At 48.5% G+C, this 26,596-nt stretch overlaps 1 protein-coding gene across 15 annotated transcripts in view; it reads left to right on the top strand.

The window, feature by feature from the left end:
• Positions 1-26,596, top strand: part of RPS6KA5 (ribosomal protein S6 kinase A5) — a 190,646-nt gene that overhangs the window by 137,719 nt on the left and 26,331 nt on the right. For 14 of the 15 annotated variants that reach the window (XM_042252868.2, XM_042252869.2, XM_042252870.2 and 11 more), the window contains 3 exons: positions 6,429-6,512; positions 9,215-9,318; positions 25,770-25,920. In XM_042252868.2, coding sequence (XP_042108802.1) covers positions 6,429-6,512; positions 9,215-9,318; positions 25,770-25,920 — 339 coding nt within the window. The remainder of the gene's footprint in view (positions 1-6,428; positions 6,513-9,214; positions 9,319-25,769; positions 25,921-26,596) is intronic. The other variant, XM_060418501.1, reaches the window with a different exon arrangement.

Genomic DNA, 26,596 nt, shown 5'->3' with positions numbered 1-26,596 from the left:
ATATCTTTCCCTTTCTCCTTTGCTTTTTGCTTCTCTTCTCTTCACAGGTGTTTGTAAGGCCTCCCCAGACAGCCCTCTTGTCTTCTTGCATTTCTTTGTCTTGGGGATGGTCTTGATTCCTGCCTCCTGTACAATGTCATCCACCTCTGTCCATAGTTCTTCAGGCACTCTGTCTATCACATCTAATCCCTTGCATCTATTTCCCGTTCTAGCGGGAAAGAATAAGTATAGGTCCCAAATCTATAAGAAGCACAAGCCTCGGGATTTCAGCAGAAGAACACTTATTTGTTTGTTTTTAAACCTAGGGCTCAGACAGAAACAAACCTATGCTGCTGGATGAATTTATTTTTTCTAGACTTTGCTTTCACTGAGGTTTCAGCTTTCTTAAATTCCAAGGTTTACACAGGAGTGGCAGTTGCAGTCCATCTCATCTGAGCCGACGGCCTCCTCTTTTGTCCGAGCGAAAGTGCTGAAGTTCAGGCTTCTGACTGTGGAGGTCTGGAACGCTGCCCGTCCCTCTCTTTGCTGCTGCAGCCACCTCCTGCGCTGCCCTTGGCCCTCGGCACCCGCTCCGTGGCTGGCACCAGGGCTTGACCTGTCTGTCTTGTGAGCAGAGACTTGGAGGATTAGCAATGCCATGTTTCTTCTTAAAATTATAACATTTCTACATAGACTCCTTGTGAGGAGATGTATCGAAATTCAGATGGGAAAAAAGAGCATGGGGGAATAAGGTTTTCTCTGGTAACTGTATATTTAACTCATGAATTTATCTGTTATAAGCAGGTAAGATCAGGATAAAACATTGGCAAATAAAAACTAGGCAGGATTTCGTCTAGTGTTTACTGAGAAGCACCTGAGAATCTGACAGTTGAGTCCCTGAGAAGGAAACCAGGCCTTTGCCCAGTGTGATCTGGTCCTTCTCTCAGGCACAATGAAGCCTCCTTGATCAGCTGTTGCTTAGACACCGCTCCGTGATATGTGCCAGGGTGGTGCACACTGCTCGGCATTCTCACATCGGGTGAGCTCTCCTGCACAGTCTGAACCCTGCTGTAACTTTCATACTGGTGTTGCTTATAAAGTAGCGTGAACGTACAGGCTGATTGCCTGTCTCCTTGAGAAAAATGTTAATTTCTAAGTGAATAAACAGTCATCTTAATACAGTTTAGCTATACTATCCTAGCCTTTTTATAAAATAGTGCACAACATATTACCTTGAAATCTTTTTGCCCCTACCAGAAATATTCCCCTGTCATATTTCATCAGTTTAATTTCTGGGCATAGTGATTTGAAAGGCATTCAGCATACACTCTGGATAATAAGCACCTTCCTAGGTAGATAAAGACAAATTCAAAAGTAAAATTGGGGCTTTTTTTTTTTAAACGATGAAAGATAGTCTTAGGAAATTCAGACTGACACATTAGAAGCTTGAACCTGGAGGGAGTAAGACTTCCATTTGGAACAGAGAAAGAGAAAACATGCAGAATTGCAAGGGCTATAAATGGCAATGTTTCAAAGTAACAGAGACACTTAAGAAATGTTTTATCTTTGTTTACTGCTATTCCTCAGGGACTGGAAGTTCTCATTACTTGAGCTTAATTTTTCTGTCTCTTAGAATTTTTGTAAAATAAATAATTATCTCAATTATTTATTAGTGTAGACACTACCTACATCCCCCACTCCCTCAAAAATAGCTAAAGTGAATTTTGAAAGAGCTCAGAAATCTAATGAAGAACATAGAAGAAATACCTTTGAGGGTTTGTGTGGTTCTGAGGTTCCTGTATGTCAAGACCCTGGAGAACTGAGCTACATTATGGCACAGTTCTCGTTGTCAGATAAAGAAGAAAACAGACATGGGAAGTGGCGCTGGCTCTCAGGGCTTTCCCGCAGCGATCGTAAGATCCACATGCGTCACACTCATTTCACGTGAAGCCGATGAATAGCTAGCATTTGCAGAAGAGTGCGGGTTTCTGTGACTTTTAAGTTGTAAGATGTGAACATTGTTGCGCACTTAAGATATACGCAGCTCCAGAACGGCTTGTAACACGGCTGTCATCGTCTAGTCCCTAAGCTGTGACCGACTTTTGCAACCCCATGGCCTGTACCTCACAGGCTCTTCTGTCCATGGGATTTCCCAGGCGAGAATACTGGAGTGGGTTGCCGTTTCCTTCTCCAGGGGATCTTCCCAACCCAGGGACTGAACCCACATCGCCTGCATTGGCACTCAGGCTCTTTACCAGGGAGCCACCAGAGAAACCCATATATATTTGAACGTACGTGCTTTGCTGTGCACCTGAAACACTGCGGATCGACTAACTTCAATTTAAAACGTAATTAATAAGACAGTTTACTGGAATTTGCAAAACGAGATGAGATTAAATGATAAATACTCTGACTTAGCAATTTTTACTTGTTTATTTTTCTCAGCTATGTAACGATTTTTGCTTAATATTCCCAAAAGGGCTATTGCATGATAAATAATATATTGCCTATTTAATAATACGTTGGTGTATAAATGTATATTTATATTGTATAAATATCAGCAACCTCAGCAATACGAAGGACGCCACTCTAATGGCCAGAAGCAAAAAGGAACTGAAGAGCCTCTTGATGAGGGTGAAAGAGGAGAGTGAGCAGGCTGACAAAACTCAGCATTCAGAACCCTAAGATCGTAGCACCCGGTCCCATTACTTCTCGGCAAATAGAGGCGGAGAAAGTGGGAGTGGTGATAGATTTTCCCTTCTTGGGCTCCAGGATCATTGCAGATGGTGACCGCAGTCATGAAATTAGAGGATGCTTGCTTCTTAGGAGGAAAGCTATGACCAACTGAGACAGCACAGTAAGAAGAGAGATGCCACTTTGCTGACAAAGGTCCATCAGCCAAAGCTGTGGTTTCCCAGTAGTCACATGCAGACATGAGAGCTGGACCATAAAGAAGACTGAGTGCCAGAGCGTTGATGCTTCTGGACTGTGGTGCTGGAGAAGGCTCTTCACAGTCTCTTGGACAGCAAGGAGATCAAGCCGGTCAATCCGAAAGGAAATCCACCCTGAATTTTCATTGGAAGAGCAGATGCTGAAGCTGAAACTCCAATACTTTGACCAGCTGATGCAAAGAGCTGACTCATCGGAAAAGACCCTGATGCTGGGAAAGGCTGAAGGCAGGAGGAGAAGGGGGTGACAGAGGATGAGATGGATGGATGGCGTCACCAGTGCAGTGGAGGTGAACTTGGGCAGACTCCAGGAGATAGTGAGGGACAGGGAGGTCTGGCGTGCCGCAGTCCGTGGAGTTGCAAAGAGTCAGACGTGACTGAGCGACTGAACAACGAAAACTATCAATAGAAACGCGATGTATTTATTTTTATGAAGTTGGGGTTTTTTTAAAAAGTAATTTTGTAGTATTTGTTTTTTAATAATTCAGTGATGAGATGAATGCCTCCTAATGCACACTTTCTTCAGTCTAAGCATATCTAACAAACTGTTTCCAATTATTTTATCACTTTCTATACTCAAATTTATATGAAATCAGTTTTGTTTAGCTTTAATCTTTCTAGTATTTTGTTATGAAATTAGTATTTGGTACTAAAGTGATGAAGCAGAGAGATAATGACATTTGATGTCTGGTTTATATTAGCTGTTCAGTGAGATTTTATTCTGCCAGCTAACAAGAAAATTTTCTCCACATCTAAGTATAACTGAATTATTTCTTTTAGTTTCTTGGGGAATAGTAATCTTTCAGTATATGTCTTACATAAAAAGAAATGAGTCATAAACCATATAAAATTACACAATTATTTTTATTTATATAAAATTATTGACCTACATGTATCATAACCAGGTAGTTTCAGTATATTTGTTATCACGGTCTAAATAAATTCATTACCGTCATTATCTCTGAGCTTAGTTGTTCAGCCAATAAAATCGGGAATTTCTGTCGCTTCTGTGTTGGAGCTTCCCAGATGGCTCGGTAGTAAACAGCCCACCTGCGATGCAGGAGGCACAGGTTCAGTCCCTGGGTCAGGAAAATCCCCTGGAGAAGGAAACGGCAGCCCACTCCAGTACTCTTGCCTGGGAAGTCCCATGGACGGAGCACCTGGTGGGCTGCAGTCCCTGGGCTCGCAAAGAGCTGGACACGACTCAGCAACTAAACAACCAGAGCCATTTCCATGACGTTGCTGGGGTCGTGTTCTTTACATTTAAAATTGGTAAGTAGGAAGAATTTTTAACGGACCCTTGCTGGTGGTAGAAAAATAGAGTGTAAATTGGAAGACTTTCTCTAAAATAGTTGTGTAATGTATTTTAATGACACCCACATGTAACCCAGGAAGCAACAGTTAGAGCTGGACATGGAACATCAGACTGGCTCCAAATCGGGGAAGGAGTATGTCAAGGCTGTATACTGCCACCCTGCTTATTTAACTTACATGCAGAGCACATCCTGAGAAACGCTGGGCTGGAGGAAGCACAAGCTGGAATCAAGACTGCCGGGAGAAATGTCAGTCACCTCAGATATCATTATGGCAGAAAGTGAAGAACTAAAGAGCCTCTTGATGAAACTGAAAGAGGAGAGTGAAAAAGTTGGCTTAAAGCTCAACATTCAGAAAACGAAGATCATGGCATCCTGTCCCATCACTTCATGGCAAATAGATGGGGAAACATTGGAAGCAGTGGCTGACTTTATTTTGGGGGGCTACAAAATCACTGCAAATGGTGACTGCAGCCATGAAATTAAAAGATTCTTGCTCCTTGGAAGAAAAGTTATGACCAACCTAGACAGCATATTAAAAAGCAGAGACATTCCTTTGCCAACAAAGGTCCATCTAGTCAAAGCTATGGTTTTTCCAGTAGTCATGTATGGATGTGAAAGTTGGACTGTAAAGAAAGCTGAGCACCGAAGAATTGATGCTTCTGAACAGAGGTATTGGAGAAGACTCTTGAGAGTCCCTTGGACTGCAAGGAGATCCAACCAGTCCATCCTAAAGGAAATCAGTCCTGAATATTCATTGGAAGGACTGATGTTGAAGCTGAAGCTCCCAGTACTTTGGCCATCTGATGCAAAGAACTGACTCATTAGAAAAGACCCTGCTGCTGGGAAAGAGTGAGGACAGGAGGAGAAGGGGACGACAGAGGATGAGATGGTTGGATGGCATCACCGACTCAATGGACATGAGTTTGAGTAAACTCCAGGAGTTGGTGATGGACAGGGAGGCCTGCGGAGAAGGCAATGGCAACCCACTCGAGTACTCTTGCCTGGAAGATCCCATGGACGGTGGGGCCTGGTGGGCTGCAGTCCATGGGGTGGTAAAGAGTCTGACACAACTGAGTGACTGGACTGAACTGCCTTTAAAATTTCAGATGTAGCCAAATGAATGTATATTATTAGAGAAGAATTATTTTTCCCCTATTTAATATATCTGCATAAAAATTCAGATACTTTTCTTCTATATTATACTGTGATATGATGCAGTTGGTCATTTTTTTTAACTACTTGATTTTTTAAAGTATATTTTCAAGTTGATATATTAGCCCTTTTCGAAGTAGTACAAAAGAGGAACAACTGCCTTTAAGAGACAGCGCTCTTTTAGGACATCTCTGCTCATCAGCACTGAGCCCACCGGTGGCTGTGCCAGACTGGAGCGTGATGATGAGGCCAGAAAGCGTCTTCACACCCTTTTCCGTCATCGGGTCCCGTTTTCCCTTCTTAGCATTCAATCTCCCTTTTCCCTTAAGATTCCCAGTGGTTTTCCAGTGTTGCTGATCTGGAAATAAAATCATTCACACTAAAAGTTTGGTGTTAGTGGTGAAGAATCAGCCTTCCAATGTAGGAGACGTAAGAGACATGGGTTCAATCCCTGGGTCGGGAAGATCCCCTGGAGGAGGAAATGGCAAACCTCTCCAGTACCCTTGCCTGGAGAATCCCATGGACAGAGGAGCCTGGTGGGCTGTAGTCCACGCAGTCGCAAAGAGTCAGACATGACAGCGTCTGAGCGTATAGCTACGTCCATACAGTGCCCCTTCTAGGGTTTTTGTCTTCTTACAGGGACAGTTGTAAAAAATCAGTGATTGGAGTATATACATGTACAGAGAAGAAGAGGGGATGCATGGCTTCACGGATGGGTGGATTAATGAATGATTGCAGGGTTTCAGGGTTTAAAAGGTTTACCCGTTGGCCCCATACCGCTGGGGTGGCCAAAACATTTGTTTGGATTTTTCCGTAAGAGAGTAACCCAAAAACCTGAACGAGCTTTTTGGCCAGCCCAGCATACAGATGTGTAGACACTGGTTTGTCCCGATGAGACGAGTCTTCCAGGTAGATTCTGCCACCGCTTTCTACTGTGGTATATCTTGACATTGCCATGTGGTGTTAACTCTTTTTGTCAATTTTCATGCCAGCTTAAAATACAATCTCTCTTTGTTTGTTTGATTGTTTTAAGGCTGAAAGAGCATATTCCTTTTGTGGAACCATTGAATACATGGCGCCAGATATTGTCAGAGGGGGAGACTCAGGACATGACAAGGTGGGTTCTGTTTCTGGCACTCCCTGATGCACCTCCATAAAACGCATAAGAACCCTGCTTAGACTCTCACTAGACCTACTCCCACAGCAGACGTCTTCAACTGGCAAGGTTAGGACTAGCAATAAGAAGGTCTTCCCAGATCCAAGCCCACAATGTAGTCTTAAGATAACAAGTACATAAGGCCCTGATAAGGCCAGTGAGTGGGGCGCTCTCCCTTCGGATCTCTGTGTCAGAGGCTTTCTCTGTCCTTTTTATACTTCAGGAAAACTCTGCTACACACACACATATACAAAGAATCCTACTTAGTAATTTAGGCTCTTCTGGTGTTTCCTTTTTTTTCCCCTTTCCTTTGCATACACAAGCATATTATGATATCTAATATTTTGGAAGAAAAAGATAACAGAAAGCTTAAGACATTCTAGATTTCCCTTTTTTTTCCAAGTTTTGTTGATGAGGACTATTTTTTTGTTGTAGAGAGTAATACTCTTGTTAAGGGAAACCACAAAATCAACTGATTCTTGAAATAATAATTTTCCTGTTATCTCCATCATGTCATGTCTTGAGCATCAGTTGTAACCCTGAATGAAACAAAGAGCACTTTGGTTTCATGTGATCTGGCCCTTTCGGACACAGCTGAGCCACAGTGCAGTACAGAGGGGTCACGGACGCCCAAACAGCTCATCCTGTTCCCGCTGGAGTCATGCAGCTCTGCATTCAGGATGGCCTAAGTTTGTTTTCCTAAGCCCTCTAAGAAAAAGCTTGTTTTTTTTTTACTTTCCTCGCTTCCCTTTGAATGTGCAGAGTGAAAAGTGTACATGAGGCATTCTGAGTAGTTTTAAAATCTAGGTCAGATATTTTTTCTTCCTATAATGGCAACGCACTCCAGCATTTTGCCTGAAAAGTCTCATGGGCAGAGGAGCCTGGCAGGCTGCAGTCCAGAGGGTCACAAAGAGTTGGACACGAATAAGCACAAAGACTTGGATTAAAGGGTACAGATTTGTTAGATTTGTTCAGTTCCTTCTTAACACTTTTGCTTTATTAGTAACATTCTGAAAATAAAGAACTCGGCCCTTTTCACTCCTCGTCTCCCCATCTCCCACATCCCCTTTCAAAATCTCACATATACAGTGGGAATGTCTTAAGGGTGGAGAATCAGGGGCCACCTTGCTAATGACCAGTCGTGTATTTAAGAGCCCTTAGGGGTTCTTCAGGTTTGTGTGGTGTTGGCTTTAGGCCACGACTGGGAATCTGGTGACGGATCTGCATAGTTTGTGAGCGCAGTTCGTAGCCAGCGTTCTGTGGATCTTGACTCAGATGGCAGTAAAACTGCTTGTCTAAAGAATAAACAACTGAGATTTGGTTTAGATGTTATTGTTACATATTTTCTTTAACATAACTCTGGGCTCACCAACTTTACGTCATCTCTCTGAAACCTTGGCCCTGAAATTTGGGAGCAGAGGGTTTAAAATTTTAGCTTCAGTTAATTTCTCACTGGCGTCAGCTCATGTATTCAGCAGTTATTGAACTTGATTCACCTAATTGTCAAAGAACTAATTTTCAGTATATCAAGATTCTTTGAATTTAGTAAACATATATATAAATTGCTATATGCAAATTAACTATATAATTTGCTATGCTCTCAGTTAACTGGTTTTATAAACTGTTTTCTAAAGTAGACCGCATTTTATAGTATTTTCAGCATTTTCATTCCTCCCACAAACTAGAGACTGTCAGATTTACGTGATGTGTCCCACAAGAGGAACTGATTTAGGTGGTTATGTAAAAGAACTCCTTTTGATGGGTTATTTTTCATTTTCATTCTTTGGCTTTAAAAATTTTCATATTTATCAGAACTGAATAATCAACAAAAATGCTGATTAATACTTTTTTGCCCTATTGTCGTAAGTCAGTTTTGCTTAGTTAAAATTTTAAAACTTCACTTTTAAGAAAATTTTTGAGGGAGACAAAGAGGGCAGATTAGGAGTTTGGGGTTAGCAGATGCAAACTGTCACGCCTGGACTGGATAAAAGCAGGTCCTTGTGCACAGCGCGGGGAGCTGCGTTCAGTACCCGCGGTAGGTCGCGATGGGAAAGGAGACTGAAGAGAGTGGGTGTGTGTGTGGGGGGGGGTGTACATGTGTGTGTGGTGTGTGTACATGTGTGTGTGGGTGTGTGTACGTGTGTGTTGGGTGTGTGTACATGTGTGTGGGTGTGTGTACATGCGTGTGGGGTGTACATGTGTGTACATGTGTGTGGGTGTGTGCATGTGTGTGGGTGTGTACATGTGTGTGGGTGTGGGTGTGTGGGGTGTGTGTACATGTGTGTGTGGGTGTGTGTACATGTGGGGTGTACATGTGTGTGTGGTGTGTACAGGTGTGTGTACGTGTGTGTACATGCGTGTGTGGGGTGTGTGTACATGTGGGGGTGTGTGTACATGTGTGTGGGGTGTGTGTACATGTGTGTGTGGGTGTGTGTACATGTGGGGGTATACATGTGTGTGGGGTGTGTACAGGTGTGTGTGTACGTGTGTGTACATGCGTGTGTGGGGTGTGTGTACATGTGGGGGGTGTGTGTACGTGTGTGGGGGTGTGTGTGTGGGTGTGTGTATAAAACTGAGTCACTATATAGCTTTATTTTGTTTTTTCATCTTTTATAAGATAATTAGTTAATATTCAAGAAAATGAAATGTCTTTTACTTTATAGGCAGTTGACTGGTGGAGTTTAGGTGTTCTAATGTATGAATTACTAACTGGAGCATCTCCGTTCACTGTTGATGGTGAGAAGAACTCCCAAGCTGAGATATCGAGGTAAGACCTGACAAAATAAAATAAATGTGTTGTTTTCTCAAAGGACCTGATCAAATTTCTACAATCTGGCTGATACAAAAAATAATTTTTTTAATGGCGTAGACAAAAATGGGGTAAACAGTAAACTGCCAGTTATATTTCCATAGGATGCAGCTTTATAGCCTTTATATCTCTTTATGCTTCAGATGCTCAGTTAGACCTTACTTTTCATACTGTTGTAACTTTGTGTGCTCCAAAGCATTTACCATATTGTCTTAAGAAAAAAAAGAAAGTGAAGTCACTTAGTCGGGTCCAACTCTTTGGGACCCCATGGACTGTAGCCTACCAGGCTCCTCCGTCCATGGTATTCTCCAGGCAAGAGGACTGGAGTGGGTTGCCATTTCCTGCTCCAGGGGATGGAAGCCGGGTCTCCCACGTTGCAGGCAGATGCTTTACCCACTGAGCTACCCGGGAACACAGCCTGTGTTTACTTGCTGGGGGCTTTTTCCCAGTGTATGCATCATGTAAGTTCTTTGTGACCTCAAAGAAACAGGAGTTATTTTTCAGATCATGGGTATAAGCCCAGGAGAAACAGATACCCTGGGATCACCGTCGTGTAGGCTCTCGTGGCCTTATTCTGTTCCTTTCCCGCGGAGCAGTCAGCACAGGGCAGCGCTGCGTCTTTGCTTGTGTTATCTGACGAGTGTCTCTCCCCCTGGGCTGTGAGCTCCGAGAGCCGGGCGACTCTGGCTTTGGTCCTCACCATGGTGCGCTTGGAGGGCTCACCACGCAGCGTCCAGTGAGTGTTTTCGGAATGCAGTGAGCTGATGACCAAATGAGCGAGGCGTGATGAAGCAGTGTACTGATTACTCGTTCTGTTTTTGTCCAGTTTTTACTTGAATTTTGTAACTTTGAGAACAGATTTGACATTAACCATTGAGACTTCCGCCGATTACCAAGATGGAATAACAGGGACCAGATTTACTTCCCTTCCTGAAACAGTGTTTTAAATGGGCAAAAATATATGAAACAACTGTATTGAAGGGTTTGAACATCCAGCAGTGAAGCCCAGTGAACGCTGAGAGACGGGAAATAAACGAGGTGAGCCCCTTTGACTGCCGAGCTTAGGCCTCAAGAGAGGATGCAGGCTGCATTTCTGGGGGGAAATGCCGTGGAGCTGTGATGGAAATGACGACTCAGCAAGGCCGGCGAGGCTGGGGTCTGCAGAGCAGAGCTGGAGAGGAGGAGGCTGCAGGAGAAGTCTGGAGCTCTGTGGGGGGAATCCTTCAAGTATTAGCTGGTTAAGCACTGATAAGGACTTGTATGAGGAAACTACTCAATCTACTTACCTAAGATGTTATTTCTGTCCAAATTGATGTAACAGAGTCAGCACAATTAGAATCCCAACAAGCTTTTTTGTTTTTAGTTGAAATTGACAACTTGGGTCTAAATGCATAGGCCTGGCAGAGCCCAATCACCTTTGAAAGAGTAGACCAAATTTGATTTGAAGACTTATAAGCTACAGCTACTAAGACACTGTCGTGTTTATATCAAGGTAGACAAGTCACTGATGAAGTAGAATAGAGAGTCCAGAAATAGAACCACACAAATTTAGGCAACTGACTTTTTCTTTTATGAAGTTCAGTGTCAGTTTGGTGAAGAAAAGATAGGTTTTCAACAAATGATGCTGGAACCATTGGCTATTGTATGGGGAAAAAATGAACTCTGCTAAATACTGTTTGCTATAGGAAAATTTTAAATGGATCACAGGCCTAAAAATCCAAAAATTAAAAAACTTCTGAAAGAAAAATTTTTGTGGCCTTGGGTTAGGCAAAGGCACAAAATGTGCGATCTGTAAAAGCAAACATTGATAAATTCGATTTTATCAAAATTAAGAGCTTCTGCTCTTCCAATGAAACTGTCAAGAGGCTGGAAAGACAAACCACGGACTGTGATAGGATTACACATTATGTCTGTTGATAAAGAGCTGGTATCCAAGATACATAAAGAACTCTCAAAACTCAAGGGAAAAAAACCCTCCATTTTTTTTAAAAAGGGCAAAAGATTTGAACAGTTCACCAAAGAAGATACATGAGTAGCAGAAGAGCACATCGTTAGTGACCAACATCATTAAAAGTGACCAACATCGTCAGTCTTCTGGGAAACGCACCTCCAGCCTCAGTGAGGTAGCTCTGTACGCTCCCCGGAATGACTCAACAATAAAGCGACTGACCGTATTAGGGCCTCCAGGGAAAGAGTACCAGCGGGATACACACACACATAAATACGGAGTTAGCTCACCCGGCTATGTCAGCCGAGAGGCCCGTTACCTCCCTCTGAAAGCTGGAGGCCTGTGAGAGCTGCAGCAAGTCTAGTCCAAGCCCGACGGCCTTCGAGCGAGAGGAGCCAGGGGCGTGAATCGCAGGAAACCAGTGTGTCCAAGCCCGACGGCCTTCGAGCGAGAGGAGCCAGGGGCGTGAATCGCAGGAAACCAGTGTCCCAGGTCGAGCAGGCACGCCGGAAGGCCCAGACCCTCTTCTCCGCGTTCCTTTCTGTTCAGGCGCCTGTGTAAGTGGCTGGGCCGCCATATTGGGAAGGAGATTCGAATACCAGCCTCATCCAGACATACTTTCTCAGACACACCCAGAAATAATGTTCACTCTCAACCAGTGGCCCAGTCACGTGACACTTCGAGTTAAGCATCACAAGCCCGTCCCCATCACCTTGACCGCCATTTGCATCTTCTTAAACTATATTTGATCTCCAAATAAAGATAATAACAAGACTGTAATTCCACCTAACATAATACGGCTCTACTGCCAACCAGCTACCCTTCCCCAGAAGAGAACGCAAGTCCTTGAGCGGTACGGTGATGCTCGCTCTTCCCTTTGAAATCCCGTAACTTAAATACTAGAGTATAAACTTAAAATACTTAAACACTGTGGTACAAAGTCAGCGGATCTTATTGTATATATGAAGGAATAAGGCGGGGGAAAAACAAACACCTATTTGTACACACACATAGTCGTAACAAAACAGCGAAGAAACACTCCTGTCAGTAAAGCCCCCATTTCTGTAGCTGGTTGCATAGAGACGGGGTCCCTGTCACCGGTCTGTAGAGTCTGTGTGACCTGGGGTCATAGCTGGTATCTGTAACTGCCGTCTCCCACCACCCACCTTGCATTCCCTGTGCGCTCAGCAAGTCCCTCAGATTGTGGGATGACCGCAGCCTTCATTCCCAGAGAGTCTGGGCCGTTAGTAGTCCTGGCTGCGCTGAGCTGTGGTTGTTTTCAGTGGACCATCACAGGGCATGGCGACAGCAACAGCGGCCCTGATGTGCCTCCTGTGTCCGGGCGTGCCCTTCCTGGCCTCCCGTGTGGAGTAGTGGCCCAGCAGCCCGTGGTAGCAAGGGCCGTTCATCCCAGCCGCTGGCACAGCCCCCGCCACCTCTGCTTCAGAGGCGTGAGGAAGCGGCTCGGTGGCCATCTTAATTTCCAGTTCAGTGGAGTCACTGCTAAATCTCTTGGAGGAAGCATTACTTCCCCTGGAACTAAGACCTTTAGGCCAGCAGACCATAAAGGCCTGGGAACAGAAAGCAGACATTCTGCTAGTGAATCACTGTGGGTAAGGTAAGTGGCCCCACTCCCACATCTGCTGCTTGATTTCTGGACCCATGAATCCTGGCTATGAGAGAAATGGCACCATGTACTGGATGGCGATTCTGAGGTTTTCGCCTTCTGGAGACACTTGCCACCCTAACTTGCACGGTAACTGAATCTTCAAATGATCATTCCACCATGATATCAAGCCAGCTGCCTCAGAAGGCTGCGGAACATGGTTGAGACCAGTGAATTCCATGAGCATGGCCTGTTGCTGTACTTTTTTTTGCTGTGAAGTGAGTTCCTTGATCATAAACAGAGCTCTCCAGACACCATGATAGTGCACAGGGAACTGTCTAAGCCTGTGGGTCACAGTTTTGGCAGAAATATTGCTCGTAGGAGAAGTCCACATCCGTAGTGCCTGCTCTAGTTAGAGTGAAAATCTGTCCCTTTTATGATGACAACAATCCGGTGTAATCAGCCTTCCCCCGGAAGCTGGCTGCTGACCCTGGGCGCTGGCCCAGGCAAGGTGCGCAGTGTTGGTCTCCAGGCAGCGGCCTGAAGCCCGATGAGCCTTGGGGAGTGGGGATTCTGCTGCTGAGTCCAGACCTCAGCTCCAGCCTCGCCTCCGTGGTCCCTGTGCCCATGAGTCCACTGGCTGACGACGGGGTTTGCTGGAGAGAGGCCAGCATATGCATTTGACTGGTAAAATCCTGCGCTGCTCAGGTCACCCTGCAGTGACCACTCACATAGTACACAAATACCTCCCATTTTTGCCCAGAGAGGTCTGTCAACAAAGCTTTCCCCCACACACCTTTGTCAGGTAGATTTCCTTGTCACCAACTTCCCATTCATACTCCTTCCAAGTCCCTGACCAGCCAAATTGCTGGCCACAACCCATGAATGCATAGAAAGCACACGTCTGGCCGTTTGTCCTCGCAGGTGCAGTGAGTGACTAGGTGCACTGCTTGGCGTTCGGCCCACCGGGAGGGTGTGCTCTCACCTTGCATGTCGTGCAGAGCTGTTTGTGAGCCAAGCCTGAGTCTTCTGCCCCTCTCAGCCACGGCAGGGTCTCCCGGTGTGGCCATCCATAGATGCAGACTGGTGGAGAGAGGGCGGCAGAGCCGGGAAGGGGGCCGTGAGCATTCAGGCCGCTTCTCCACGCGGCGCATGGCTGCTTCAGCGCCTGCGCAGTCCAGCCTCGTGTTTGCTGTTTCCACTTGATGGTGGAGTATTGCTGTGCACTCCCAACTCCACAGCTTGATGGACCAGATAAGTGGGCATCTCGGGTGGCGTGCAGCTTGGGGGCCCAGAGTTAAATGTTCAGGCCAAGTAGTGGACCAAGAGCTCTTTCTCAAAAGGGGAGTGGTTATCCTCAGAAGATGGCAGGGGTTTGCTCCAAAATCCTTAGTGCTCTAGTTCACCACTCAGGGCTGGCAAAGGCTCCAAACAGCACCTGTCTGCCACTTCCAGCGTGCCTGGACCTGCTGAAGCAGAGGATCCAAGTGAGAGAGCAGCTTCACAGTGGCCTGGACCTGCTCTTCTTCTGGACTCCACTCAACAGCAGCTCTTCAAGTCGCTTGGTAAACTGCCCGGAGTAACACACCCAGCGATGAATATGCCGCTTCCCACATCCTGAGGCCTGCCGGGCATCATGCCCCTTGTTTTGGTGGTGGGAGAGGCCAGCTGCACCAACACCCCCTTCACCTTGGCAAAGCTGTCTCGAGGTGCCCTGCACCGCTGGACTCCTAAAAACCCACCAGGGCGGAGGAGGCCCCTGGATTTGAGGCAGATCCACCCCCACCCTGTGTCACTCACGGGCTCACCAGTAAGTCTCAAGATGTCGCTACTTCTTGCTCACCAGGCCCAGTCAGCCTAAAGCCGCCGATGCAGCGGGCCAGCGTGCTTGTCTGTGAAGAAGAAAGGCAATCGAGAGCTTTGTGGACTGAATTACGACATAGGGCTGGAGAACGGCTAAGCCTGGAGGCAGGATGGTGAGGGTACATGGCTGGCTTTCCCAGCCGAGAGGAGTGCCTTTTGGAGGGACTGATGGACAGGGTGGAGAAAAACCAGAGCTTGTATTTATTTACTCAAGCAATGAAACCACATCTGGTCCAGCAGCTGCACCCAGAGCTCCCAGCTGGCTAAATCTATAACGATCCGCTGTCTTCTGCTCGGGCCAGGCGGGCGTCTAGTCCTCGCTGGCAGCGCGAGCCTCAGCAGCCCCAGAGGTCCCGCGCCGCTTTCTGACTCGCCGTTTCCCCGGGTGGAGGCGGTTCTGATGGCCTCCGCTTGGCCCTTCCTGCAGGAGCCGCCCTCACTCGGATCGGGGCGCCAGTGTGGGCTCCCGCCAGCTGCGGAGTTTCTGTCCCAGCTACGCGTCCGACCCTGGGGCGGGAATCCCAGGATGAGGTCAGGGATGGCTGCATCCACTGTGGAGATGGACCTGCGCTAGAACTGGCCCATTCTGAAGGAGATCAGCCCTGGGATTTCTCTGGAAGGAATGATGCTAAAGCTGAAGCTCCAGTCCTTTGGGCACCTCATGCGAAGAGTTGACTCACTGGGAAAGACTCTGATGCTGGGAGGGATTGGGGGCAGGAGGAGAAGGGGACGACAGAGGATGAGATGGCTGGATGGCATCACGGACTCGATGGACGTGAGTCTGAGTGAACTCCGGGAGTTGGTGATGGACAGGGAGGCCTGGCGTGCTGTGATTCACGGGGTCGCAAAGAGTCGGACACGACTGAGTGACTGAACTGAACTGAACTGAAAGCCTCTCTCTGGCTGATGGGTCTCCGGGAATTCATGTCGGTTCAGGGCCAGAGGCCAGAGGCCCGGGAAGGTCCGACGTTCCCCTTTCCCCGGGAGCGGTTACTCTGCGGGAGGGCTGGGAGGAAGACGCACAGTCAGCTCTCAGGGTCCCTCCGCGGGGACCCACGCTCCCCTCTACTCAAGAGGCTGTGGGCGTGTAAACTGGCTCCAGTGCGGGAATTGACGGAGGGGCTGGATGGGGGAGGGTGGGAGTGGCATCAGGGACACAGGAGCCTCGGAGGTGATGGGGGCGGCCGTGCCCTGGGCGGTGCGGGTGGGCTCACAGCTGTGTGTGTGTGTGTGTGTGTGTGTGTGTGTGTGTGCGCGCGCACGCGTGTGTGTGAGTGTGTGTGCATGCGTGTGTGTGTGTGCGTGTGTGTGTGTGTGACTGCAGTTATCAGATTGTGCACTTTACATGCTGAGTTTGTTATACCTCAATTTTACTTCAGCAAAACCGCTAAATTTTTTAGAATGTGCCTTTTACAGGATAGATTAAGAATTAAATAATTTTTCACTATTCTGGCTTATTTAATATCAGAACTAAGTGATGAGAAATATTTGTTAAAATCAAATTTAAATCGTGCCTATTATTAAAATTCTCAGCATGACTTTGCTTATTTTAAATGTGTTTTTGGACCGTTTGAGAATGCCTCCGAAGTATAGGAAACCTTGACCGCAGTCTTGATGATTTAGGTCCCGTGCGAGGCCGCACCTGTCGTGGTGGTGCACAGAAGGGTGCAGCTAACCTGACAGCGTCTGCTAGCGGCCCCTCCGACTGGCGCCCTCTTTGCTTCCGCGCGCACAGTCAGTCTTCCCTCTTTGCTTCCGCGCGCACAGTCAGTCTTCCCTCTTTGCTTCCGCGCGCACAGTCTTCCCTCTTTGCTTCTGTGCGCGCAGTCAGCCTTCCCTCTTTGCTTCCGCGCGCACAGTCAGTCTTCCCTCACAGGGTTCGTTCCCACCACAGCTCTGCCTCTAAAGAGACAGCGTGTTGCTGGTCTCTATGGCAGGAGTGTTCCGAACCAGATGATGCTCAAATTTAAATTGTTTTTATTGCCGTTAGATCAGTTAGTTGGCATTCTGATTGTAGCAAGAGAAAGAGTCTGAATCAGATTATCTAAAATATTAAAACTAGAGTAGATTTCTCAAGAATTTAAATAGGATTCCTTCCCTTTAATCCATTAATTATTCACTTTGTCTTGTTATTAACAATTTTATTCAAAGCTTGGTGCTAACCTGTGATCCATGGGGTTTTGGTTTTGTTTCATTGCTACACCTTTACAAAGAGTGTAATAGCTGAATTACCGTACATTACTTTTTCCTCCCAAGATAACCATTCTGACTGTCTCTCCTGGTGTAAAATCTTTCAGGAATGGTCCGTTCTTTACAAAATGTGCACCATGCAGATGAGCGTGTCGCTGCCTTGCCTCCAGATGTCTCGGCTGCCAGTGCTTTTTCTGGCCGTTGAGCCCCTCCGTCCCTTACTCACTGCACTCCTCCCCCATCTCTGCCTGCTTCCTTCAGTTTTTATTTGAGATGCTTCAAAATAATGTATTATCCAAATTATCTGTTTGCCTGTTGTTATCTACAGGTAGCCTAAAGTCAAGACAGATGTGTTTTTCTCGTTATCAGATTGCAAACTACGATAAGGATTTAGAATGAGGTGAGCGCTTTCTCCCTGGCATAGGAATCCCTTCACCACTTACCCAGATGGTCATCTCTTTTCTGTCTGAGCCATCAGTGAACAGATAACACTGTTGTATAAGGTATTTTCAAGGAATCCCCTTCCTTTTTTTAACTTTGGCAGGTAAAATTTTTCCCTCCTTAAAGAGAAGTTGAAATTAGCTTCCTCTAACCTCTGCACGTTGGAGAAGGCAGTGGTATCCCACTCCAATACTCTTACCTGGAAAATCCCGTGGATGGAGGAGCCTGGTGGGCCTGCAGTCCATGGGGTTGCTAAGAGTCGGACACAACTGAGCGACTTCACTTTCACTTTTCACTTTCATGCATTGGAGAAGGAAATGGCAACCCACTCCAGTGTTCTTGCCTGGAGAATCCCAGGGACAGGGGAGCCTGGTGGGCTGCCGTCTATGGGTCGCACAGAGTCGGACACGACTGAAGCGACTCAGCAGCAGCAGCAACCTCTGCACGTAAATCTAGTCCTGGGCCACGTGCACTAAAGAACAAAGTAATCCTATAGTTTCTTCCAGACCTTGCGTGAGGCCTCGGACGCTAGTTTTATGTAGGGTGGGTCTTGTTCTCTTAACTGTTCATGTGAATCATTTCTAGCTGCTTCACCCCTCGGTACCGTTTGAGTAAAAGTTAAGCTTCCAGCGCCCAGATCTGGGTGCCTGCTCTGGCTTTCCTGTGCATCTGCTCTTCTTTCTGCTTCACGCATGTAGCACGTGCTTTTCTGACACGTGTGTTTCCCGCCGCTTTCACTGCCTCTGTGTGGCGCCGCCTCATCCAGGCGTGCATTGCTGCCCCACGGGTGCCCTCAGCCACCGTCTCCTGGCAGTTTTTCTGCCTGCCCTGCAAGCTCCCTTGCCTGGAGCTGCGTAGGTCAGGATAGTTAGGCCTCCTCTCACCTGGGCACCAGGCCGTGGCGTTCTCTCGGCAGCTCTTCTGTCGTCTCCGGCAGCGTTGTTTCTGTCTCACTCTCTCTGACTTGGACATTTACAAACTATACGCCGGGAGATGTTCCATGTGTTTTTTATTATCCGCCAGTAAAGTGTATTTTATTCATGTTTCATTGTGCTGTTACAAGCATATTTTCATATAAATTCAGGTCTAAGGGTTATCAAAATCATGGTTTAAACAGACTCTAGTTGTGTTGTTTAAGTCAGGGGTTGGCAAACTATAGCCTGCAAGTCAAATCCATTCAGCTCCCTGCTTTTGTGTGGCCTGTGAGCTAAGAAAAAATGAAAAGGTGAACAATACTTTGTGCCATGTGAAAATGATGTGAAGTCTGAGTTTGGTGTCCATCAGGAAAGCTTTATTGGAGCGCGGCTCGGGTGTCCACTTGCGTGTCCTGTCTGGCTGCCTCTGTGCTGGAGCAGCACTGAGGAGCTGCCCCGGAAGCCCTGCAGCTTCCAGAGCTGGAAGGATGCGCTGTCTGGCCTTGTTATTACTCGGCACCCAACTCCAGTACGCTTGCCTGGAAAATCCCTTGGACAGAGGAGCCTGTAGGCTGCAGTCCATGGGGTTGCTGAGGGTCAGACATGACTGAGTGACCTCACTTTCACTTTTCACCTTCATGCAAATGACCTCAAAACCAGTGGCTTAAGACAGCAAACATTTATAACCTCAGGGTTTCTGTGGATCAGGAATCTGGGCACAGCTTAGCTGAGTCCTGCACGTCAGGGTCACTCGCAGGCTGCAGTCGGAGTGTTGGCTGGGCTCTCAGTGTCTCAGGGCTCACCCGGGGAAGGGTCTGCTTCCAGGCACAGGTGGTGGTTCCCAGATTCGGTTCCTCTGGGTTGTAGGACTGTGAGCCTCAGTCCTTGTGGTGGGGGCCCCTGCAGCCCGGCAGCTTCTTCATCAAAGCAGGCAGCGGAGAGTCTGCTGGGAAGGCGGGGTGTTCTGTTGCCTGATGCTGAGTGCACCATCTCCCATCTTTGCTATACGTTTGTGGTTGTAACAAAGCCGCCGGGTCCAGCCTGCACGAGGCTGTGGATACATGAAGAAGAGCGATTGTTGGGATCTTGGGCGTCTCTCCGCCATGTGCCTTTCACAAAAAAGTTTGAAGATCCCTGGTTTAGGTAAAAATTTGTCCTTCCAATGAGTGTTGGAGCCCGGGCAAGGGCACCAGCCAAAGAATCTCATCTTGTTCTTCTTTTTCTTTTTTCTTTTCTTTTTTTTTAGCATTTGTTTATTTGGCTGCACCGAGTCTTGGCTGCTGCCCACGGGGCCTTCAGTCTTCATCGTGGAATACGGGGCCTGTGATTGCAGCGGGTCGGGTCCTTTTTTTCTTTTCAGTTGTGACATGTGAACCCTTAAGGTGCGGCATGTGCAGTCTAGTTCCCTAACCAGGGACGGAACCTGGGCCCCTGCATTGAGAGCCCCAGGGAAGTCCTGCATGCGTTATTCTTAATTATCCAGCAGACGTGGCCTCTGGAGATACAGGGTAGGAGGGTCAAGAAAGAACTCCGTAACAGGCAGAAGCAAGTGGTGGTGTGGGACGGTCCCCCCGGGGCAGCCAGCTCCGTGGCCCTGAGAAGGCGTGCTCCTTTGGAGTCGTGGGCTGAGGGCCCCCGAGGCCAGCCCCGTGCCCAGTCACCTGCGCCGTGTCCTTGGGCCCTTACAGCCCTGAAAGGTCGGTCGCAGCACGAGCTGTCTGCAGGCAGGTGAGAGACCGGAAGTGGCGCTATGCTCCCTCCAGGGTGGCGCTTGGTTCCCTGAGGCTGTGTCCTTTCCTGGTGAGGCAGATGCTCGTTTCTGGTGAAGGATTGGGAAGGGCTGGCCTGTAGACAGCAGTAGGATTGATTTCATTCATCTCTGGAGTGTTCAGTGAGTGATTTTTCACTCCTGAGAGGAAAAGAAATAGAAGGACATAGTTCTTGCCCCGAGAAAACTTACGTGTTATTTGGGAAGATATGGAATAATTAGATGACAGTTGATAATGGGAGACGGTGTTGACTGGGGGCCGAGTGGAAGAGGAGTGCTGTGGGAATCCAGGGGGCACAGGGCCTGGGGGTTTGGGAGCATCAGGGATGCCCTGATCGAACTGCAGGGTGGCCTGGAGTGTGGGTGAGGGGACAAGCCAGAGCCTGGAGGCCCCGTGGAGTCCTCGCCAGCCTGTGGACGGCTGTCTGCAAGCCCGTGACCTTGTAAATGAAGGTCGTTTTACTACTCCTAACCTAAAAGGAGTGTCCACTGCCGTGCACAGCATGCCTGAGGAGAAACAGAGATGAGAACGCCCAGAGACAGCACGGCTGAAGCGCTTCCTGTCCACCTCCTCCACCTGAGTGATGCTCTGCTCGCGTGGGAAATGCGACTTCCCGTTTTGCAGTGTTTGTGTAGGTTTCTGAGCATTCTCTAATGACAGACTCTTGGTGAGCGTGATCTTGTACTGGCTATGTGTCATTCCATTGAGTAGACGCTTTACTGTTCCGCTCATGTTGAACAGCAGTTTAGAGTGAGTGGAGTGTAGCGAAGTCTTTCTAACTCAGGTAGGCACGTAAGTGATTCTGTCATTTTGGGACCACTGGGGACCCAGAAAGTGAAAGTCAGCAATGACATGGGGAAGACTGTGAACTTATAGACAGCAAACAGAAATAATCAAGCGGTCTCCTGCCTTCTGCAGAAGCAGTTAGGAGGTTATCTGCAAGCCTGGCTTGAGTGGCAAAGAACCAGGCTTGATCCTGGTTTGGGAAGATTCCCCTGGAGGAGGAGATGGCAGCCCACTCCAGTGTTCTTGCCTGGGAAATCCCGTGGACAGAGGAGGCTGGCGGGCTGCAGCCCATGGGGTCGCACAGAGTTGGACTTGACTGTGCACACGCGCACTGATTGAGACTGAGGAAGAAAGCTCCTGGTTTAGTAAGTGGAGAACAGTTAGGCGTCTGTTGCTACAGTGAAAGTTTGTGCAGGACTTGCTTTGGGCCAGAGCAGCGCTCTTGGCGCCACAGAATGAAGGAGTGAGGAAGACTGCTTTTTGGAGAGAGATACCACTACTCCCGCTGAATGCACATGTTATTTGGGAGAGATAACTGATAGATAGACATGTGATGATCTGCAAATTCCATGAAGAAAGATAAAGGGAAAGTTAGAGTGTGGGAAAAGCAGCAGTCTTATGGACGTGGGCGATGGGGTGATGGGGGCCATGGGGCTGATGGGGGCAGTGCGATGGGGCCGATGGGGGTGATGGGGGGATTGGGGCGATGGGGCCGATGGAGATGGGGGAATTGGGGCGATGGGGAGATGGGGGAATTGGGCTGATGGGGGCGATGGGGGTGATGGGGGGATTGGGGCCATGGGGGTGATGTGATGGGGGAGATAGGGGATTGGGGCTTTGGGGGCGATGCGATAGGGGAGATGGGGGATTGGGGCTTTGGGGGCGATGCGATAGGGGAGATGGGGGATTGGGGCTTTGGGGGCGATGCGATAGGGGAGATGGGGGGATTGGGGCTGATGGGGGCGATGAGGGCAACGCGATGGGGCCGATGGGGGGATTGGGGCTTTGGGGCTGATGGGGGCGATGCGATAGGGGAGATGGGGGAATTGGGGTGATGCGATGGGGGCGATGGGGAGATGGGGGGATTGGGGCAATGGGGGTGATGCGATGGGGCTGATGAGGGAGATGGGGGGATGGGGGGTTGAGGCGATGGGGACGATGGGGGTGAGCACAAACCACTGTCCTGCAGGCCACTGAAAACTTGTAATCGGGCTAGCTCTCGGCTGTCACGGTTTAGTAGACACAACATGCGCAAGCTCCCTGGTTTTACTGCTTCCGTCACGCTTTATTACGGGAAGTTTCAGGTACTTGCTACGGTGGACACCCGCATACTGCCCTGATTCTACCATGAATATTTTACATCCTTGCTTACTACATATCTGCCCGCCTCTTCCTCCATCACAGGTTTAATTTTAATCTTGATGTCCTCACCCTTTACTCCGTTAATTCTTTGGCTGATTGGTTATGGATCTTTTGTACCATAGGGGTTTTTAGAAACTTAAACATCCGTAATCGGAACAAATCTTATATTCATTTCTATATAATAGATTTTCATGTTGCTTCATTTGGTGTTTACGTGTGATTTCTTGATCCACTGGAGTTTACAAGGCAGGGCCCTGGCCTTGTTCATCTCCCTCCCAGAAAGCTGGCTCCCTGGGGCGCGTGCCACGTCATGCCCGCCTTTCCTGTGTTGGCTGGTCGTTTTTTAAAAACAAGTAAGAAAGAAAAACAATGTGCCTTTTTGTTTATGCCTGTTTTCCCAGTGGCATCTTCTGTTCACTCAATACGGCTGTTAACTTAGTCTCCCACCGTTTCATTTTCACAGTTCCGTAATACATTTTCACATGTAGTTAGGCAAATTCTCGCACTAGTTTTCAAATTTTTCTTAGCTGTGTTATCACTTATTGTTGCAAATGAATATTAGTATTATCCAGACTCTAAAATATCTGGTTGAAATTTTAATTCATAGGTATATCTTTTCTTTCCTCATTTGAGAAACAAAGATATTAAGAACCTTTTGATGGGATTGTTGCCTGGATGAAATGATAGGACACTACACCTGGAGTGTCTGACGTGCTTTGTTGGTTCAGAGCCGGTTCTGGTTTTGCAGAGGGCTCTAAGGTTCATTTAGGAGCAAGAGGAAACAGTCCTGGGCTGTCAACCAGTTGAGACGCCCCAGGACCGGTGTGCCTTCACCAGTGAGGTGGGTGCAGATTGGGTCTCGGGGGTAACTTCACAGCAACCACACACCTGATGCTTCACGTCCGTCTTGACCTGAGCACTCCAGGGAAGCTGTGTTAGAGGAAGGCAAGTCCGAGGTCACCCTGCCACAGGCGGAGGGTTGAGCCTGCCGTCTCCTTCCCTACCCACCCCCATTTCTGGCCGTCTCCAGGCCCTCACAGCGTCCCCGCCTCGCTGAGAAGCCCGTCCCACTGCGCTTCCCGCAGGAGTGGTCCTCCGCCGCCTCCAGGGAGGCCCCCGGGCCCGCTCCTCACCTGGCAGGTTGCCGACCTGCTGCCCTCACTGGGGAAGGATGGCTGTGAGTTCTGCCTGTTGCCCATCACCTCTGCCTTCGGCAGGGATTCCTGCAGATCTCCACTCGTTTCCTCCCGATCTGATGCCCTTCTCACCCCATCTAGCTGCCCCTTCCCTGCATGTGGCCCCCGGCCCACCCGTCTCGGTTGCACACCATGCTGTTTGTGTGTCCAGACCGCTGCCCTGAAGTGTGCACGCGCCTCCTGCTGCTCCTCACAGGCTGGGCATCTCGGTGGGGCCGTGCCTGTCGTCAGGGCTCACTCCCCTCTCGCCAGCCCTCTTTCCCTGTGAACCCAGCATGGTCAGCAAGACCGACCATTCCTTCCCCCAGCACCTGGCATGGAGCAGACTTCCAGTGAACGTGGGTGACTCAGGAGTCAGGCCCCTCCGGAGGAGTCCGCAAGGCGCTTCCTGCTGCACCTGGTTCACTCCTCAGCAGGGAGTCCGGAGCCTCGTCCTTCCACGCGAGAAGCTTGTGGCTGCAGAAGGAGGGTGGAGACGCAGGCAGGCTAGGCTTGCCTTCCCTGAGGGACAGGGTGCCCGCGCCGTATGTCCTTCGAGGGGACCCTCTCTCATGCTGCAGCCCTGACGGGCAGGGGCCATGAGAAGAGGGGGTGTTGCTGTGCTTCTTAAATTGTATCTGTGTGGCTGTGTCGGGTCTCGGTTGCGGCCTGCAGGCTGAGTCATTGCTCCGCACTGTGTGGGGTCTTACTTCCCTGACCAGAGATCAAGCCTGCACCCCTGTGTTAGGAGCACCCTTAACCACTGGGCCCCCGGGGAATCCCTCTGCTGCGCTCTGCTTGTTTTTCGCTTGTTCTTTCAGCAATATTCTAGGTCCCAGGATGGAGTGTTAGATGAAGAGTGAGCTTTGAAATGAACAGCGCTGTTGGAATGCTTAGTTGGAAGTGACCGTCTCACCGTCACTCCCCGAGCTGCAGGCCGCCTGTTTCTCGGGGTCCTTAGGTGAGGGAGGGGGCAGGGAGGAGCTCGCGTCTGTCTGGCGTCTGCCGGGGCTGCGCCAAACACCACGCGCTAGGTGCGCACTTGTGTCGGCAGTGATGCCCGTTTTAGGCAGGTCCTGCTGTTGAGAAAACAGTTGTGGAAGCTCTGGTATGAGGACACTGATGAACTGTTCCAAGGTCACACAGCCAGTGCTTGAACCTGACCCAGACGGGCTCCAGAATTCTTGCTTGTATTGCACTGTAGCTGTCTCTTAATTATCTTTTTGTTCCAAAACAGTGTTACTATTCCGATGCACAACAGGGGATCTTTTTCCAGCCCAAATAATTGAGAAAGTGTTTATCTCCACATGTACTGTGTTAAGCTTCCTAATTTCCATCAACCCCTCCCATTATATTTTTCTCATTTAACTGTTGCTCCGGCTCTTAAGAGGGACAGAGGTACATTAGGATTGGATTGGTTTCTTCTGTGACCTTAGAAGAATTTAAAATATGATCACGTTAATTTATTCACTTGGCCGTACTGTCAGTGACGAGCAGAGCCCACTCTGTCCTGCAGCACCACGTGCCTTCCGGGGCTCCCTGGTCTGTTTCATCGTCGCCGATCATGAGGAGGATGCTCTCGTCCGTGAAGAGCCCCCAGCTCTGATGCCCCTTTTCAGACACTGAGGCTGAGCCTCCTCCAGGTGGCTCTGCTCCCTGTCTGGGGCCCCTGCCCTCCGCATCCCGCTGGCACCTTCTGTTCACTGGCACACGGGGCAGGGGAAGCGAGACAGGGTGGTTGGGGTTTCACTTGTCCTTGCAAACCTGAGTGCCAATTTTCTCTGCTCTGAAATTTATTAAAGTTGTTTCCATTGTGAAAGCTTTCATCATAGACTCTAGTCCATAGATAGGAGAGCTAACCCAATTCCAAGCCTTTTTTATTTTCCCCCTAATTAAATATTTGAATAGTAGTTTCCCATTATGGACTTACTTTGTGGCTCAGACGGTAAAGAATCTGCCTACATTGCAGGAGACCCAGATTCAATCCCTGAATCAGGAAGATCCCCTGGAGAACGGATTGGCTACCCACTCAACATATTCTTGCCTGGAGATTCCATGGACAGAGGAGCCTGGTGGGCTACAGTCCATGGCGTCCCAAAGAGTTGGACACAGCTGAGCAACTAACACTTCCCATTAGGATTGACATACTGGAAAATAATCCAGTACTTTTTGTTTCTGCTTCTTTAAGTTTCAGAAATTTGATTTCATGGGATCTCAATTTAAATATTCTCGTCTCCATTTTTCACATATAGTTAAATTTCAGAGTGCGTCGCACCATAATTCTTTCTGCAAAGAACATGGTCACTGTAACCTCACCCTCTGTTTGTTTTAACTGCAAGTTTTATCTGCCTACAGGAGAATATTAAAGAGCGAGCCTCCATATCCCCAGGAAATGAGTGCTGTGGCCAAAGACCTGATCCAGCGTCTCCTAATGAAAGATCCCAAGAAGAGACTGGGCTGGGGTCCGCGCGACGCAGATGAGATCAGAGAGCACCCCTTCTTCCAGGTGAAGCACACTGAGCGGGTGGCTTCCGAGCCGCCGTTTCCAGGGCCCTGGGCCTTCTTGGTGAGACGCGTGGCCGCGGGCATTTCAGGGTCGTTTTCTCTCTGCTTCCGTGTGTCATCCCTGTTTAAGATGACAGAGCCCTTTAAGAAGGATTAGGATTCTACTGGTAAGGACCGCTGTAGTCTTTTTTTCTCTTTAAATGGAGTGAGAATGGGGAGGATCCTAATAACGGTTGGTTTCCTACGTGTTAATTGATTAGCGTTTCTAAGTATTGGTGTCCACTTGTGATCTGGAAATGGAGGCATCTAGACTGAGGAGACTTGCACCAAACTTTTCAGCCTCGGTTCATGAGCCGCCACTGCCACTGTGCTACGCTTCTTAGACAGTCGTCTCCTCTCTCCTCTCCCAGGAGAGACCTGGGGCCATTCAAGATCGGCCTCCTTCTCAGCTGACCATCTGTGATCTGTGAGAATTACTCGGTGATTCTCACTGGACTTGAGACAGTGCTCTTCCTATCCTGCGAAAGCCTGGTGAGCCTGCTCCGCAGAGCCCCAGTGTCTGCTCACCCTGGCTTGCTCAGTGCAGTCAAAAAAAAGCAAGCCGTAGCTTCCGATGGCTGGAAAAAATGGACTGAGTTGGCTAGTTATTTCAATCTAAATAGTCAATCTGAAATATA

The sequence above is a fragment of the Ovis aries genome, chromosome 7, assembly GCF_016772045.2.
Source record: "Ovis aries strain OAR_USU_Benz2616 breed Rambouillet chromosome 7, ARS-UI_Ramb_v3.0, whole genome shotgun sequence".
NCBI lineage: Eukaryota > Metazoa > Chordata > Mammalia > Artiodactyla > Bovidae > Ovis > Ovis aries.
The sequence above is the reverse complement of the archived record's forward strand: the minus strand, read 5'-3'. Positions and strand labels throughout refer to the sequence as shown.